Below are 18,773 nucleotides of genomic sequence, written 5' to 3' on the forward strand. Positions count from 1 at the left end.
GTCCATATATACCCAAAATAGCTTTCTATGGAAGCTGTGTCATTCAGAAAAAAACATCGTTTTTAAACGCTGCGTCATTTTTTAAAATTAAAAAAGTCGACGATAAACTTTCACAAAACACTTCGAAATCCTTTTGTAATCCAACTTTAGGTATTAGTAAACGTTAATAATCTATCAAAATGATTACAGGGCGATGTATATTCAATAGCTCCTCGTCTGCAAATCAATGGCTGCCATTGTCCACATTTACAGCGTCCTGGTGGAGACTGGAAGAAACGGAAGCCAGATACTTGGATTTTCCAACAAAAAATTCAATTGAAAATGACGACAATGGCGACATCGTGTGGAATTTGTATGAATTGCATGCAGGTCGATATTACATTTTGTCCTCTTTTAACAACCCATGAAAGTGACTTATGGAAATTATTTTTAGCTTTCAGAGAGCAGTTTTTCTTGCGTTTTTCAATGAAACACACAACCTGTTATAGTCACAGCCGTGATTTAACCAGTTTTAGAAACTTCAGAGTGTTTTCTATCCACACATACTAATCATATGCATATACTATATTCCTGGCATGAGTAGCAGGACGCTGAAAAGTTGCGCGATTTTTAACAGAATGTTCGAAAAAGGAGGGGGTAGAAGTAAGAGGTTTTAACATAAGCATTTAGACCCTTTCGTATGAGACTCAAAATTGAGCTCAGGTACATCCTGTTTCCATTGATCCTTCAGATGTTTCTACAACTTGATTGGAGTCCACCTGTGGTAAATTCAATTGATTGAACGTGATTTGGAAAGGCACACACCTGTCTATATAAGGTCCCAGAGTTGAAATTGCCTGTCACAGCAAAAAGTAAACCATGAGGTCGTAAGAATTGTTCGTAGCGCTCAGAGACAAAACCATTCTGCAGCATTGAAGGTTCCCAAGAACAAAGTGGCCTCCATCATTCTTAAATGGAAGAAGTTTGGAACCACCAAGACTCTTTCTAGAGCGGGCCGCCAGCCAAACCGAGCAATCGGGGGAGAAGGGTCTTGTTCAGGGAGGTGACCAAGAACCCGATGGTCACTTTAAGTGAGCTCCAGAGTTCCTCTGTGGAGAAGGTTGTCCTTCTGGAAGGTTTTCCCATCTCTGCAGCACTCTACCAATCAGGCCTTTATGGTAGAGTGGCTGGACGGAAGCCACTCCTCAGTAAAAGGCCCATGACAGCCCACTTGGAGTTTGCCAAAAGGCACCTAAAGGACTCTCAGACCATGAGAAACAAGATTCTCTGGTCTGATGAAACCAAGATTGAACTCTTTGGCCTGAATGCCAAGCATCACATCTGGAGGAAGCCTGGCACCATCCCTATGGTGAAGCATGGTGGCGACTGCACATGCTGTGGGGTCGTTTTTCAGCGGCAAGGACTGGGAGACTAGTCAGAGTCGAGGGAAAGATGAACGGAGCAAAGTAAAAAGAGATCCTTGATAAAAACCTGCTCCAGAGCGCTCAGGACCTCAGACACGGGCGAAGGTTCACGTTCCAACAGGACAACGACCCTAAGCACACAGCCAAGACAATGCAGGAATGGCTTCAGGATGTGTTTCTGAATGTCCTCGAGTGGCCCAGCCAGAGCCCGGACTTGAACCCGATCGACCATCTCTGGAGAAAACTGAAAATAGCTGTGCAGCGACGCTCCACATCCAAACCGACAGAGCTTGAGAGGATCTGCAGAGAAGAATGGGAGAAACTCCCCAAATACAGGTGTGCCAAACTTTTAGCGTCATACCCAAGAAGACTCAAGGCTGTAATCGCTGCCAAAGGTGCTTCAACAAAGTACTGAGTAAAAGGTACATTTTCTAAAAACCCGTTTTTGCTTTATCATTATGGGGTATTGTGATGTCATTATGGGGTATTGTGATGTCATTATGGGGTATTTTGTGTAGATTGATGAGGGAGATGATTATTTGTTTTAATCCATTTTAAAATAAGGCTGTGACGTAACAAAATGTGGAAAAAGTCAAGGGGTCTGAATACTTTCCGAATTCATTGTATAGGTAAAGACTAGAAAACAGGACAGATTATATCAATCAAATTCAATCACATTAATTTATAAAGCCCTTTTTACATCAGCCGATGTCACAAAGTGCTACACAGATACCCAGCCTAAAACCCCACACAGCAAGAAGAAGCACGGTGGCTAGGAAAAACTCCCTAGAAAGGCCAGAACCTAGGATGAAACCTAGAGAGGAACCAGGCTATGAGGGGTGGCCAGTCCTCTTCTGGCTGTGCCGGGTGGAGATTATAACAGAACATGGCCAAGATGTTTAAACGTTCATAGATGACCTGCAGGGTCAAATAATAATAATCACAGTGGTTGTAGATGGTGCAACAGGTCAGCACCTCAGCAGCATTCAGAGTTGGAGACAGCAGATCAGGGACAAGGTAGTACGTCCGGTGAACAGGTCAGGGTTCCATAGCCGCAGGAGGAACAGTTGAAACTGGAGCAGCAGCAAGTCCAGGTGAACAGCTCAGGGTTCCATAGCCGCAGGCAGAACAGTTGAAACTGGAGCAGCAGCAAGTCCAGGTGAACAGCTCAGGGTTCCATAGCTGCAGGCAGAACAGTTGAAACTGGAGCAGCAGCAAGTCCAGGTGAACAGGTCAGGGTTCCATAGCCGCAGGCAGAACAGTTGAAACTGGAGCAGCAGCAAGTCCAGGTGAACAGCTCAGGGTTCCATAGCCGCAGGCAGAACAGTTGAAACTGGAGCAGCAGCAAGTCCAGGTGAACAGCTCAGGGTTCCATAGCCGCAGGCAGAACAGTTGAAATTGGAGCAGCAGCAAGTCCAGGTGAACAGCTCAGGGTTCCATAGCTGCAGGCAGAACAGTTGAAACTGGAGCAGCAGCAAGTCCAGGTGAACAGGTCAGGGTTCCATAGCCGCAGGCAGAACAGTTGAAACTGGAGCAGCAGCAAGTCCAGGTGAACAGCTCAGGGTTCCATAGCCGCAGGCAGAACAGTTGAAACTGGAGCAGCAGCAAGTCCAGGTGAACAGCTCAGGGTTCCATAGCCGCAGGCAGAACAGTTGAAATTGGAGCAGCAGCAAGTCCAGGTGAACAGCTCAGGGTTCCATAGCTGCAGGCAGAACAGTTGAAACTGGAGCAGCAGCAAGTCCAGGTGAACAGGTCAGGGTTCCATAGCCGCAGGCATAACAGTTGAAACTGGAGCAGCAGCAAGTCCAGATGAACAGGTCAGGGTTCCATAGCCGCAGGCAGAACAGTTGAAACTGGTGCAGCAGCACGACCAGGTGAACAGGTCAGGGTTCCATAGCCGCAGGCATAACAGTTGAAACTGGAGCAGCAGCAAGTCCAGATGAACAGGTCAGGGTTCCATAGCCGCAGGCAGAACAGTTGAAACTGGTGCAGCAGCACGACCAGGTGAACAGGTCAGGGTTCCATAGCAGCAGGAAGAACAGTTAAAACTGGAGCAGCAGCAGGTCCAGGTGGACTGGGGACAGCAAGTCACCAGGCCAGGTCATTGTGAGGCATGGTTCCAGGGCTCAGGATGTGAGGGAGAGAGAGAATTAGAGGGAGCATACTTAAAATATCACAGGACACCAGATAAGACAGGAGAAGTACTCCAGATATAACAGACTGACCCTAGCACTCCGACACATAAACTACTGCAGCATAAATACGGAAGGCTGAGACAGGAGGGGTCGGGAGACACTGTGACCCGTCCGACGATACCCCCGGACAGGGCCAAACAGGCAGGATATAACCCCACCCGCTTTGCCAAAGCACAGCCCCCACATCACTAGAGGGATATCTTCAACCACCAACTTACTATCCTGAGACAAGGCCGAGAATTGACTAGGAAGATCTCCCCCACGGCACGAACCCAAGGGAGGGGAAGCGCCAACCGGGACAGGAAAATCACGTCAGTGACTCAACCCACTCAAGTGATGCAGCACTCCTAGCGACAGTATGGAAGAGCACCAGTAAGTGACTCAGCCCCTGTAATAGGGTTTGAGGCAGAGAATCCCAGTGGAGAGAGGGGAACCGGCCAGGCAGAGACAGCAAGGGTGGTTCGTCGCTCCAGTGCCTTTCCATTTACCTTCACACTCCTGGGCCAGACTACACTCAATCATAGGGCCTACTGAAGAGATGAGTCTTCAAAAAAACGTAAAAGTCGAGACCGAGTCTGCATCTCTCACACGGATAGGCAGACCATTCCATAAACATTGAGCTCTATAGGAGAAAGCCCTGCCTCCAGCTGTTTGCTTAGAATTCTAGGGACAGTAAGGAGACCTGCTTCTTGTGACCATAGCGATTGATTAGGTATGTATGGCAGGACCAAACCAAAAAGATAGGTCGGAGCAAACCCATGTAATGCTTTGTAGGTAAGCAGTAAAACCTTGAAATCAGCCCTTGCCTTAACGGGAAGCCAGTGTAGAGAGGCTAGCACTGGACTAATATGATCACATTTTTTGGTTCTAGTCAAGATTCTAGCAGCCGTATTTAGCGCTAACTGAAGTTTATATAGTGCTTTGTCCAGGTATCCGGAAAGCTGAGCATTGCAGTAGTCTAATCTAGAAGTGACAAAAGCATGGATTCACTTTTCTGCATCATTTCTGGACAGAAGGTTCCTGATTTAGCAATTTTACGTAAAAAAAAACTGTCCTTGAAACAGTCTTGATATATTTGTCAAAAGAGAGATCAGAGTAATGCCGAGGTCCTTCACAATTTTATTTGAGACGACATCAAGATTAATTGTCAGATTCAACAGAAGATCTCTTTGTTTCTTGTATTTAGAACAAGCATCTCTGTTTTGCCCGAGTTTAAAAGTAGAGCATTTGCCGCCATCCACTTCCTTATGTCTGAAACACAGGCTTCCAGGGAGGACAATTTCGGGGCTTCACCATGTTTCATCGAAATGTACAGCTGTGTGTCATCCGCATAGCAGTGAATGTTAACATTATGTTTCCGAATGACATCACCGAGAGGTAAAATATATAGTGATAACAATAGTGGTCCTAAAACGGAACCTTGAGGAACACCAACAACATTTACAGTTGATTTGTCAGAGGACAAACCATATACAGAGACAAACTGATATCTTTCCGACAGATAAGATCTAAACCAGGCCAGAACTTGTCCGTGTAAACCAATTTGGGTTTCTAATCTCTCCAAAAGAATGTGGTGATCGATGATATCAAAAGCAGCACTAAGGTCTAGGAGCACGAGGACAGATGCAGAGCCTTGGTCTGATGCCATTAAAAGGTCATTAACCACCATCACAAGTGCAGTCTCAGTGCCAAGATGGGGTCTAAAACCAGACTGAAGCGCTTCGTATTCATTGTTAGTGTTCAGGAAGGCAGTGAGTTGCTGCGCAACAGCTTTTTCAAAAACTTTTTGAGGGGAATGGGAGATTCGATATAGGCCGATTCGTTTTTTATATTTTCTGGGTCAAGGTTTGGCTTTTTCAAGAGAGGCTTTATTACTGACACTTTTAGTGAGTTTGGTACACATCCGGTGAATAGGGAGCCGTTTATTATGTTCAACATAGGAGGGCCAAGCACAGGAAGCAGCTCTTTCAGTAGTTTAGTTGGAATAGGGTCCAGTATGCAGCTTGAAGGCTTAGAGACCCTGACTACTTTCATCAATGTGTCAAGAGATACAGGATTAGAAAAATTGAGTGTCTCCCTTGATCCTAGGTCCTGGCAGTGTTGTGCAGACTCAGGACAACTGAACTTTGGAGAAATACGCAGATTTAAAGAGGAGTCCGTAATTTGTTTTCTAATAATCATGATATTTTCCTCAAAGAAGTTCATGAATGTATTACTGCTGAAGTCAAAGCCATCCTCTCTTGGGGAATGCTGCTTTTTAGTTAGCTTTGCGACAGTATCAACATTTTTTGGGAGATTGTTCTCATTTTTCTTATTTAAGTTGGAAAAATAGGATGATCGAGCAGCAGTGAGGGCTCTTGACGTTACTGTCTTTCCAAGCTAGTCGGAAGACTTCCAATTTGGTGTAGCACCATTTCCGTTCCAATTTTCTGGGAGCTTGCTTCAGAGCTCAGTGTTTTCTCTATACCAGGGAGCTAGTTTCTTATGACAAATTTTGTTTTTAGGGGTGCGACTGCATCTAGCATGTTACGCAAGGTTTAATTGAGTTCCTCGGTTAGGTGGTTAACTGATTTTTGTAGTCTGACCTCCTTGGGTAGGGAGTCTGGAAGGGCATCTAGGAATCTTTGGGTTGTCCGAGAATTTATAGCATGGCTTTTGATGATCCTTGGTTGGGGTCTGAGCAGATTATTTGTTGCGATTGCAAAAGTAATAAAATGGTGGTCCGATAGTCCAGGATTATGAGGGAAAACATTAAGATCCACAACATTTATTCAATGGGACAAAACTAGGTCCAGAGTATGACTGCGGCAATAAGTAGGTCCAGAGACATGTTGGACAAAACCCACTGAGTCGATGATGGCTCCGAAAGCCTTCTGGAGTGGGTCTGTGGACTTTTCCATGTGAATATTAAAGTCACCAAAAATGTGAATAATATCTGCCATGACTACAAGATCCAATATTAATTTAGGGAACTCAGTGAGGAACGCTGTGTATGGCCCAGGAGGCCTGTAAACAGTAGCTATACAAAGTGATTGAGTAGTTTGCATAGATTTCATGACTAGAAGCTCAAAAGATGAAAATGCAGTACTTTTTCTTTGCAAATTGAAATTTGCTATCATAACTGAAATGTTAAATGTTAGCAACACCTTCACCTTTTCAGGATGCACGGGGGACATGGTCACTAGTGTAACCAGGAGGTGAGGCCTCATTTAACACAGTAAATTCATCAGGCTTGAGCCATGTTTCAGTCAGGCCAATCACATTACATTTTTTTTTTTATATATACAGTATATATATATATATATATATATATATATATATTTCTACTTTATTTAACCAGGTAGGCCAGTTGAGAACAAGGTTTCATTTACAACTGCGACCTGGCCAACTGCGACATCAAGATTATGATCAGTGATTAGTTCACTGACTATAACTGCCTTGGCAGTGAGGGATCTAACATTAAGTAGCCTTATTTTGAGATGTGAAATATCACAATCTCTTTCAATAATGACAGGAATGGAGGAGGTCTTTAAAGTGAACACCGTCATGTTTAGTTTTGCCCAACCTAGGTCGAGGCACAGACACGGTCTCAATGGGGATAGCTGAGCTGACTTCACTGACTGTGCTAGTGGCTGACTCCACTAAGCTGGCCGGCTGGCTAACAGCCTGCTGCCTGGCCTGCATCCTATCTCATTGTGGAGCTAGGGGAGTTAGAGACCTGTCTATGTTCGTAGATAAGATGAGAGCACCCTCCAGCTAGGATGGAGTCCATCACTCCTCAACAGGCCAGGCATGGTTCTGTTTGTGGGTGAGTCCCAGAAAGAGGGCCAATTATCTACAAATTCTATCTTTTGGGAGTGGCAGAAAACCGTTTTCAACCAGTGATTGAGTTGTGAGACTCTGCTGTAGAGCTCATCACTCCCCCTAACTGGGAGGAGGCCAGAGACAATTACTCCATGCCGACACATCTTTCTAGCTGATTTACACGCTGAAGCTATGCTGCGCTTGGTGACCTCTGACAATTTCATCCTAACATCGTTAGTGATGACGTGGATAACAATATCCCTATACTCTCTACACTCGCCAGTTTTAGCTTTAGCCAGCACCATCTTCAGATTAGCCTTAACGTCGGTAGCCCTGCCCCCTGATAGACAGTGTATGATCGCTGGATGATTCGTATTAAGTATAATACTACGGGTAATGGAGTTGACAAGGGTTTTCAATTTGTCAGAGCTAATGGTGGGAGGCTTCGGCGTCTCAGACCCTGTAACGGGAGGAGTAGAGACCAGAGAAGGCTCGGCCTCTGACTCCGACTCGTTGCTTAATGGGGAAAAATGGTTGAGCGTTCCTACAGCATTTCCTTCCAGAAACCGTGAGAAAGTTGTCCGGCTGCGGGGACTGTGCCAGGGGATTTATACTACTATCTGTACTTACTGGTGGCACAGACGCTGTTTCATCCTTTCCGACACTGAAGTTACCCTTGCCTAACGATTGCGTCTGAAGCTGGGCTTGTAGCACAGCTATCCTCGCCACAAGGCGATCGTTCTCCTGTATATTATTAGTACAGCGACTGCAATTAGAAGGCATCATGTTAATGTTACTACTGGTTGGCTGGTGGAGATCCTGATGAACCACGTCCAGATAAAGCATCATGTTAATGTTACTACTGGTTGGCTGGTGGAGGTCCTGTAGAACCACGTCCAGATAAAGCATCATGTTAATGTTACTACTGGTTGGCTGGTGGAGGTCCTGTAGAATCACGTCCAGATAAAGCATCATGTTAATGTTACTACTGGTTGGCTGGTGGAGGTCCTGTAGAACCACGTCCAGATAAAGCATCAAGTTAATGTTACTACTGGTTGGCTGTTGGAGGTCCTGTAGAACCACGTCCAGATAAAGCATCATGTTAATGTTACTACTGGTTGGCTGGTGGAGGTCCTGTAGAACCACGTCCAGATAAAGCATCAAGTTAATGTTACTACTGGTTGGCTGGTGGAGGTCCTGTAGAACCACGTCCAGATAAAGCATCATGTTAATGTTACTACTGGTTGGCTGGTGGAGGTCCTGTAGAACCACGTGCAGATAAAGCATCATGTTAATGTTACTACTGGTTGGCTGGTGGAGGTCCTGTAGAACCACGTCCAGATAAAGCATCATGTTAATGTTACTACTGGTTGGCTGGTGGAGATCCTGTAGAACCATGTCCAGATAAAGCATCCGGGGTGAAAAGGTTGAATGAAAAAAGTTGAGCGAGGGGAACAAATAAAAATATAAAGTGGTCATTAAAAAGTAAAAACCGTAAAGTTGGCAGGAAGCAAAGTAACGTTAGCAAAACATACCCTCGTAAAACTGACCATCCTACCGATCCTTGATTTTGGCGATGTCGTTTACAAAATAGCTCCAAACACTCTACTCAGCAAACTGGATGCAGTCTATCACAGTGCCATCCGTTTTGTCACCAAAGTCCCATATACTACCCACCACTGCAACCTGTATGCTCTCGTTGGCTGGCCCACACTACATATTCGTCGCCAAACCCACTGGCTCAAGGTCATCGAGAAGTCTTTGCTCGGTAAAGCCCCGCCTTATCTCAGCTCACTGGTCACCATAGCAACACCTACCCATAGCACGTGCTCCAGCAGGTATATTTGACTAGTCATCCCCAAAGCCAACACTTCCTTTGGCCCCCTTTCCTTCCAGTTCTCTGCTGCCAATGACTAGATCGGATTGCAAAAATCACTGAAGCTGGAGTCTTATATCTCCCTCTCGAACTTTAAGCATCAGCTGTCAGAGCAGCCTGTACACAGCCAATCTGTAAATGGCACACCCAACTACCTCATCCCCATTTTGTCCTCTTGCTCTTTTGCACCCCAGTATCTCTACTTGCACATCATCATTTGCACATCTATCGTTCCAGTGTTAATGATAAATTGTAATTATTTCGCCATTATGGCCTATTTATTGCCTTACCTCTCTACTCTTCTTCATTTGCACACACAGTACATATATTTTTCTATTGTGTTATTGACTGTACGTTTGTTTATGTGGAACTCTGTGTTGTTGTTGTTGTCGCACTGCTTTGCTTTATCTTGACCAGGTCACAGTTGTAAATGAGAACTTGTTCTCAACTGGCCACCTGGTTAAATAAAGGTGTTCTCAACTGGCCTACCTGGTTAAATAAAGGTGTTCTCAACTGGCCTACCTGGTTAAATAAAGGTGTTCTCAACTGGCCTACCTGGTTAAATAAAGGTCAAATTAAAAAAAGGAAAAAAAAATAATTACTAAATAAATATAATACAATGAAAAAATAATAATAATACATAAAGAATGTTTTTTTATTAATCAATATATTTGAGTTTAACCATAAAATTTGTTGTAATATTTGTTCTATCTTTTCTGGAGGATAAAACTGAAATTGTATTGTTTAAGAAAGGGCGATACTTTAAACAAAATGTCGGAAATGAGAAGCTGTATGAAGGCAAAAAGCCATTTAAAGGATGAGCCTTTTTTAATCTACTGGAGAACCATTTTGGGTTTCAGTATAATTTATGTATGAAGGAAGCTTTTAGTGAGAGGTTTAAAGCTTTAATATTTAATAATTTTAGCCCCCCTAACTCATGTCCATTATATTAATAGGCATGTTTAATTTTGTCTGGCTTAGCGCCAAGTAGGTAAACTGTGATAAGGACCAAAGATTTCATCAGTGTGATTTTCCATAAATAGATAGTATTTACCATGGTATTTACCATGGTTGCAGAATCTTATCTATTTTTACTAACTTTCTATTGAAATTGATTGTGGTAATTTTGTGGTAATTCCTTTAGATGTGAATAACAAAAGTTTGGGGTCACTTTGAAATGGCCTAGTTTTTGAAAGAAAAGCACATTTCTTTGTCCATTCAAAGAACATAAAAATTGTTTGAGAAACCTATCGAGAAACGGCTGATTTTATTAATGGAATATCTACATAGGCGTACAGAGGCCCATTAATAACAACAGCCATTACTCCAGTGTTCCAATGGCACGTTGTGTTAGCTAATCCAAGTTTATAATTTTAAAAGGCTAATTGATCATTAGAAAACCCTTTTGCAATTATGTTAGCACAGCTGAAAACTGTTGAGCTCATTAAAAAATCCATAAAACTGTCCTTCTTCAGACTAGTTGAGTATCTGGAGCATCAGAATTTGAGGGTTTGATTACAGGCTCAAAATGACCAGAAACAAAGGACATTCTTCTGAAACTTGTCAGTCTATTCTTGTTCTAAGAAATGAAGGCTATTCCATGCGAGTAGTTGCCAAGAAACTGAAGATCTCTTACAACGCTATGTACTACTCCCTACACAGAACAGCGCAAACCTGCTCTAACCAGAATAGAAAGAGGAGTGGGAGGCCCCGGTGCACAACTGAGCACGATGACAAGTACATTAGAGTGTGTCTGGTTTGAGAAACAGACGCCTCACAAGTCCTCAACTGGCAGCTTCATTAAATAGTACCCACACAACACCAGTCTCAATGTCAACAGTGAAGAGGCGACTCCGGGATGCTGGCCTTCTAGGCAGAGTTGCAAAGAAAAAGCCATATCTCAGACTGGCCAATAAAAAGAAAATATTAAGATGGGCAAAAGAACACAGACACTGGACAGCATAATAGTTACAGGGGAGATAAATGAGCCAATTGTAAGCTGGGGATGATTAGGTGACCATGATGCTAGACCCAGATATTGCTGGAAGATTAGGAATTTAGCCATGAGAGCAGAGTAAACAATAAGTGCCATCCCAACAGCCTACACAGGGAAATGTCCCCAATATTTGTTGGGACCAGAAGAAAGAGTGCCTCCTACTGTTCCTCCAACAACTCAACTGTCCAGAGTAGACCCACTACTGATCCTTATCAACTGTCCAGAGTAGACCCACTACTGATCCTTATCAACTGTCCAGAGTAGACCCACTACTGATCCTGAAAAACTGTGGAGAGTAGACCCACTACTGATCCTGAAAAACTGTGGAGAGTAGACCCACTACTGATCCTTATAAACTGTGGAGAGTAGACCCACTACTGATCCTTATCAACTGTCCAGAGTAGACCCACTACTGATCCTTATAAACTGTAGAGAGTAGACCCACTACTGATCCTTATCAACTGTCCAGAGTAGACCCACTACTGATCCTGAAAAACTGTGGAGAGTAGACCCACTACTGATCCTTATAAACTGTGGAGAGTAGACCCACTACTGATCCTTATCAACTGTCCAGAGTAGACCCACTACTGATAATTTTAAACTGTAGAGAGTAGACCCACTACTGATCCTTATCAACTGTCTAGAGTAGACCCACTACTGATCCTGAAAAACTGTGGAGAGTAGACCCACTACTGATCCTGAAAAACTGTGGAGAGTAGACCCACTACTGATCCTGAAAAACTGTGGAGAGTAGACCCACTACTGATCCTTATAAACTGTGGAGAGTAGACCCACTACTGATCCTGAAAAACTGTGGAGAGTAGACCCACTACTGATCCTGAAAAACTGTGGAGAGTAGACCCACTACTGATCCTGAAAAACTGTGGAGAGTAGACCCACTACTGATCCTTATAAACTGTGGAGAGTAGACCCACTACTGATCCTGAAAAACTGTGGAGAGTAGACCCACTACTGATCCTTATCAACTGTCCAGAGTAGACCCACTACTGATCCTGAAAAACTGTGGAGAGTAGACCCACTACTGATCCTGAAAAACTGTGGAGAGTAGACCCACTACTGATCCTGAAAAACTGTGGAGAGTAGACCCACTACTGAGAGTAAACTGTCCTTATAAACTGGAGAGTAGACCCACTACTGATCCTGAAAAACTGTGGAGAGTAGACCCACTACTGATCCTGAAAAACTGAAAAACTGTCCTTTTAAACTGTAGAGAGTAGACCCACTACTGATCCTTATAAACTGTCCAGAGTAGACCCACTACTGGAGAGTAGACCCAAACTGTGGAGAGTAGACCCACTACTGATCCTTATAAACTGTGGAGAGTAGACCCACTACTACTGATCCTTATAAACTGTCCAGAGTATCCTTATCAACTGTCCAGAGTAGACCCACTACTGAGAGTAGATCCTTGTAAACTGTCCACTACTGATCCTTATCAACTGTCCAGAGTAGACCCACTGTCCTTATCAACTGTCCAGAGTCGACCCACTACTGATCCTTATCAGATCCTTATCAACTGTCCAGAGTAGACCCACTAGACCCACTACTGATCCTTGTATCAACTACTGTCTAGAGTAGTCCACCCACTACTGATCCTGAAAAACTGTGGAGAGTAGACCCACTACTGATCCTGAAAAACTGTGGAGAGTAGACCCACTACTGATCCTTATAAACTGTAGAGAGTAGACCCACTACTGATCCTTATCAACTGTAGAGAGTAGACCCACTACTGATCCTTATCAACTGTCCAGAGTAGACCCACTACTGATCCTTATCAACTGTAGAGAGTAGACCCACTACTGATCCTTATCAACTGTAGATAGTAGACCCACTACTGATCCTTATAAACTGTAGAGAGTAGACCCACTACTGATCCTGAAAAACTGTGGAGAGTAGACCCACTACTGATCCTTATCAACTGTCCAGAGTAGACCCACTACTGATCCTTTTAAACTGTAGAGAGTAGACCCACTACTGATCCTTATAAACTGTCCAGAGTAGACCCACTACTGATCCTTTTAAACTGTAGAGAGTAGACCCACTACTGATCCTTATAAACTGTAGAGAGTAGACCCAATACTGATCCTTATTAACTGTAGAGAGTAGACCCACTACTGATCCTTGTAAACTGTGGAGAGTAGACCCACTACTGATCCTTATAAACTGTGGAGAGTAGACCCACTACTGATCCTTATAAACTGTAGAGAGTAGACCCACTACTGATCCTTATTAACTGTGGAGAGTAGACCCAATACTGATCCTTGTAAACTGTCCAGAGTAGACCCACTACCGATCCTTATCAACTGTCCAGAGTAGACCCACTACTGAGTCCAGAGTAGACCCACTACTGATCCTTATCAACTGTCCAGAGTAGACCTTATCAACTGTCCAGAGTAGACCCACTACTGATCCTTATCAACTGTCCAGAGTAGACCCACTACTGATCCTTGTAAACTGTCCAGAGTAGACCCACTACTGATCCTTATCAACTGTCCAGAGTAGACCCACTACTGATCCTTATCAACTGTCCAGAGTCGACCCACTACTGATCCTTATCAACTGTCCAGAGTAGACCCACTACTGATCCTTATCAACTGTCCAGAGTAGACCCACTACTGATCCTTATCAACTGTAGAGAGTAGACCCACTACTGATCCTTGTAAACTGTCCAGAGTAGACCCAATACTGATCCTTATAAACTGTCTAGTGTAGACCCACTACTGATCCTTGTAAACTGTCCAGAGTAGACCCACTACTGATCCTTATCAACTGTCCAGAGTAGACCCACTACTGATCCTTATCAACTGTAGAGAGTAGACCCACTACTGATCCTTGTAAACTGTCCAGAGTAGACCCAATACTGATCCTTATCAACTGTCCAGAGTAGACCCACTACTGATCCTTATACACTGTCCAGAGTAGACCCACTACTGATCCTTATACACTGTAGAGAGTAGACCCACAACCTTTCCAAATGGAATGAAACATTCAAATCACAGGGCTTTTGCGCCATTATTCAAATGACATTTTCACTGCAGTTTACAGCCTAGAGTAGAATGTTGTACTCATTAGAAAATAATAATGCAGTTATTCATTGCCTTGTGGTATTGTAGGCTAGTCTTGGCAGGATCATTGTATTGTTCCTTAACAAGATCAATAGGGGAGTTTTTTGAACAGCGTGTCCTATTGTCTTCACTGTTCTTTCATACGCAATGATGCACCTGGCTTCTCCTCTGCCTATCAGCTATTCCTATTGGTTCTTGTGGATTCATATTGACAATTGATGCAGCTTTGAATGCTTTTATGTGTGGTATGATTGCTAGTTCGCCTATTGCAGATCTGTACAAACGATCCACCTACCACTATTGTCACTATGGATGGTGGATAGAAGGCAGGATAGACAGTTAGATTGGTAGACTATATTGACCTTTGGTATGTAGTACAAGTTAGAGTGCAGAAAAAGCACAGTGCATAAGGAATGTACCAAAACACTTTGATTATAGGGGAGGTGCGCATGCAAGCAGATGAGACAATTTGGCTAGGATGGAAGAAATGACATAGTAAAACCTGCAAAAGAGGGAATTTAAACCAGGGAGAAATGTTACTACCCTCCCCTGTGCCCAATAAAAAAGCACAGCCCTCCCGAAAGCAAAAAGTAAAGTTAGACAACCCTCCCCTATTTTAGCAGCCCCCCCAGTAAATGTAGAACTGTCCCTTATTTGGTATCACTAATTTCTCTTGAATTATTTCAACAGGTTTTCTGGAACAGGGACTGCTTGTGAAAGACGACAAGAAGCTTAGAGACAAATACAAATCAACGCCACAGTTCAAATGGGACATGATTTCAATGATACCCACAGACCTGCTGTTTCTGAAAGTGGGTTTAAACTACCCCGAGCTCCGACTGAACCGACTCGCAAAGATGAACCGTCTCTTTGAGTTCTTTGACCGCACTGAAACCAGAACCAGCTTCCCCAACGTTTTCCGAATCAGTAACCTGGTACTTTACATCCTGATCATCATCCACTGGAACGCCTGCATCTTCTTCGCCATCTCCAAGACCATCGGGTTCGGGTCCGACACCTGGGTGTACCCAAACATCAGTCATCCTGAGCACGGCCGCCTTGCCAGGAAGTACATCTACTGTCTCTATTGGTCGACCCTGACCCTGACCACCATTGGAGAAACCCCGCCACCAGTTAGAGACTTTGAGTACCTCTTTGTGGTCGTCGACTTCCTCATCGGTGTGCTGATTTTCGCCACCATCGTTGGTAACGTTGGTGCCATGATCTCAAACATGAACAAAACCCGTGCGGAATTCCAGGCTAAGATCGACTCCATCAAGCAATACATGCAGTTCCGTAAGGTCTCCAAGGATCTGGAGGTCAGGGTCATCAAGTGGTTCGACTACCTCTGGACGGAGAAGAAGACCTGCGATGAGAAGGAGGTGCTGAAGAACCTGCCAGACAAGCTGAAGGCCGAGATCGCCATCAACGTCCATCTAGACACCCTGAAGAAGGTGCGTATCTTCCAGGACTGTGAGGCTGGTCTTCTGATTGAGTTGGTGCTGAAGCTGCAGCCTCAGGTGTTCTCCCCAGGAGATTACATCTGTAAGAAGGGAGACATCGGCAGAGAGATGTACATCATTAAGGAAGGGAAGCTGGCTGTGGTGGCAGACGACGGGGTGACACAGTTCGTGGTGCTCAGCGATGGAGCGTACTTCGGAGAGATCAGTATCCTGGGCATCAAGGGTTCCAAGGCTGGCAACAGGAGAACGGCCAACATCAGGAGCATAGGTTACTCTGACCTCTTCGCCCTGTCGAAAGACGATCTCATGGAGTCCCTCACTGAGTACCCCGATGCCAAGAAGGCTCTGGAAGAAAAGGGAAAGGCTATGCTGATGAAAGACAACATGATCGATGAGGACGTCGCTAACGCGGGTGCCGACCCTAAGGACATGGAGGAAAAGATCCAAAGGTTGGAGAGTAATATTGAAATCATCAAGACTAAGTTGGCCAAGATCATGGCTGAGTTCACATCCAGCCAGAGCAAGATCAAACAGAGGATCACCAGCATAGAGTCAACAGTCAAGTCAGTCCGGCCCGAGGATATATCTGAGGTGGTGGCCGACAACAAGACTCCTTAGTCCCACAATGCAACGTATTTACCCAGAGACTTTTTCTATTGAACCTTTATGTTGACAGGGAGCCATTCTGAGATCAATGTCTCTTTTAAGAATGATGAGCATGTAAAAAATATACACATCACAGCCTAGTTAAATAAAAGTAAATACAATAGATTGTTAGCTAGCTATAGCCATTTACATTTCATATTTTGTATGTTTAGCTAGCTGGCTAGCTAGCTTAATCCCATTCACATCTTTCTAGTTTCTAAAGTTAAGAGATTGTGCCATTGACTTGACTGGCAGCTGATTGAGTGGATGTTTGTTCGCTGATCAATTTCAGTATGGCTCTGGCAGTCTACATGTATTAACAAGATATAGTCGATTAGTAAATAAATAGGGAATTGATATTCATATGAAGTCTATTATTCATGTCCGTATTGCAATACTCCAGTGTCTCATATCCTTTACCAGCAACATTGTTTCTTTGATCACATCAGATATCATCCTCAGAATATCCAAAATACAACAGCCACAGGACAACTTTGTTAGGAAGTCGTAAAGGACCATTCGCCGAAACTGAAAAGATATAGCTAGCTAACAACCTCCTTTTCCACATGGAAAAGATCGTGTACAAAGACTTGCTAGCTACGTTAGCTAGTTAGCTGGGGTTTTCCACAAGGAATCTGCCTCCAGAGAAAAAGCTTCTCCCAAGTAGATGTGACACCTACTCCTGTTGCTTGCTGCACAGCTGCTTGGATTCCACCTGGCAATCTGTTCACCGGCCTGTCTCCCCCTGGCTGGTACAGGTACCCCCGCCACACTCCCCCCTCTCTCCCGAGCTTTCTCTCACCTCCAGCACACACGTACTGTTGGGGCAAATGACTCTGAACTTTCAATGGCTATCCCCAAGTTATTATATCTTTATGCTTTTTGCCTCATGACTCCTGGTTGCTTTGTTAACTATGAACTTGCTTGTTTACCCAACGTAAACAGATTATGTTTGTTCCCACACTCGACACTCTGACTCTCTATTGGTGACACAGACTCTTGGCCTCCCATCCTATTCTAACCACCTCTCGCTGGCTTTGTATTCATGTGATGAAATTGCTGTACAATGTGATCTTGTTGCCATCGAATGCAAATTCAAATGTTATAGCTCTCCCTGTCCTCTGCCATACCCTAATTGTATTTCTGCTGATTATATCTGGAAATGTGCATGTACACCCTGGCCTATCTACTGTTGCTAGCCCCAATTCTGATTGGTGCTCTGATATCTGCTTCATGCTCGTAAAAGCCTGGGTTTTCTGCACGTTAACACTATAAGCTTTTTATACCTAAAATCTATTGAAAGTGTGGGTTCACAGCTCCAATCCAGATGTGTTGGTCATTACTGAGACGTGGTTCAGAAAAGAGAGTTCGGAATACTGATGTCAACCTTTCTGGTTATAACCTTTTTCAGCAAGACAGATCTTCCAAATGTGGTGGAGTGGCAATCTTTACCAAGGATCACCTTCAGTGCTCAGTTGTCTCCACCAAGTCTGTCCCCAAACAATTTGATTTGCTGGTTTTAAGCATAACATTTTCAAATAACTCTTTGTTGACTGTTGCTGGGTGTTATCACTCATCATCAGCATCGGCCTGTACCGTAAATGCCCTAAGCTCTCTACTGGCCCCTTTCACTAAGTCTTTTTTTTGTCCTGCTAGGTGACCTAAACTGGGACATGATTAAACCACCAGACCAAGTCCTAAAGCAATGGGATTCCCTAAATATTTCTCAATCGCCAAAAATATGACTCCAAACACCCAGAACAGGCTAATCTCCTTGATGTTATCCTTACAAATAATCCTGATAGGTATCAGTCTGGTGTTTTCTGTAATGACCTTAGTGATCACTGTTTTACAGCCTGTGTTTGTAATGGCTGCTCAGTGAAACAACCTGTCCTGATTAGTCATAGACGCTTGCTAAAAAAACTTTAATGAGCAAGGCTTCCTTCATGAACTGGCCTCTGTAAAATGGTATAGAATCAGCTTGATCCCCTCTGTTGAAGACGCTTGGAGCTTCTTTTTTGATATTTTCAGTGATATCGTCAACAAATACGTGCCCGTGAAGAAAATAAACATTTAAAACAGGTTCAGCCCCTGGTTCGCCCATGATCTGATAGAGTTACTCCAGCTCTTGGCAAATCGCTCTGCACACGCATATTCAGGCTGACTGGCTCTTGTTCAGGCAAATTAGAAATAAGAAGGCTGGAAGGCCAAGGTTAGTTACTTTAAGGAGCAGTTCTCTCTCTGTGGGTCTAACCCCAAGAAGTTCTGGAAAATGGTTAACGACCTGGAGAATAAACCCTCCTCC

General features: G+C 44.0%; 1 protein-coding gene across 1 annotated transcript in view; it reads left to right on the forward strand.

The window, feature by feature from the left end:
* LOC139410295 (cyclic nucleotide gated channel subunit alpha 3a) overlaps positions 1 to 16,441 on the forward strand; it is a 30,358-nt gene extending 13,917 nt beyond the window's left edge. Inside the window, exon 6 of the mRNA XM_071155785.1 lies at positions 15,051 to 16,441. Within this exon, the coding sequence (XP_071011886.1) occupies positions 15,051 to 16,441 (1,391 nt within the window). The remainder of the gene's footprint in view (positions 1 to 15,050) is intronic.
* Positions 16,442 to 18,773: the final 2,332 nt, after the last annotated feature.

Source organism: Oncorhynchus clarkii, chromosome 5 (genome assembly GCF_045791955.1).
Source record: "Oncorhynchus clarkii lewisi isolate Uvic-CL-2024 chromosome 5, UVic_Ocla_1.0, whole genome shotgun sequence".
Classification (NCBI taxonomy): domain Eukaryota; kingdom Metazoa; phylum Chordata; class Actinopteri; order Salmoniformes; family Salmonidae; genus Oncorhynchus; species Oncorhynchus clarkii.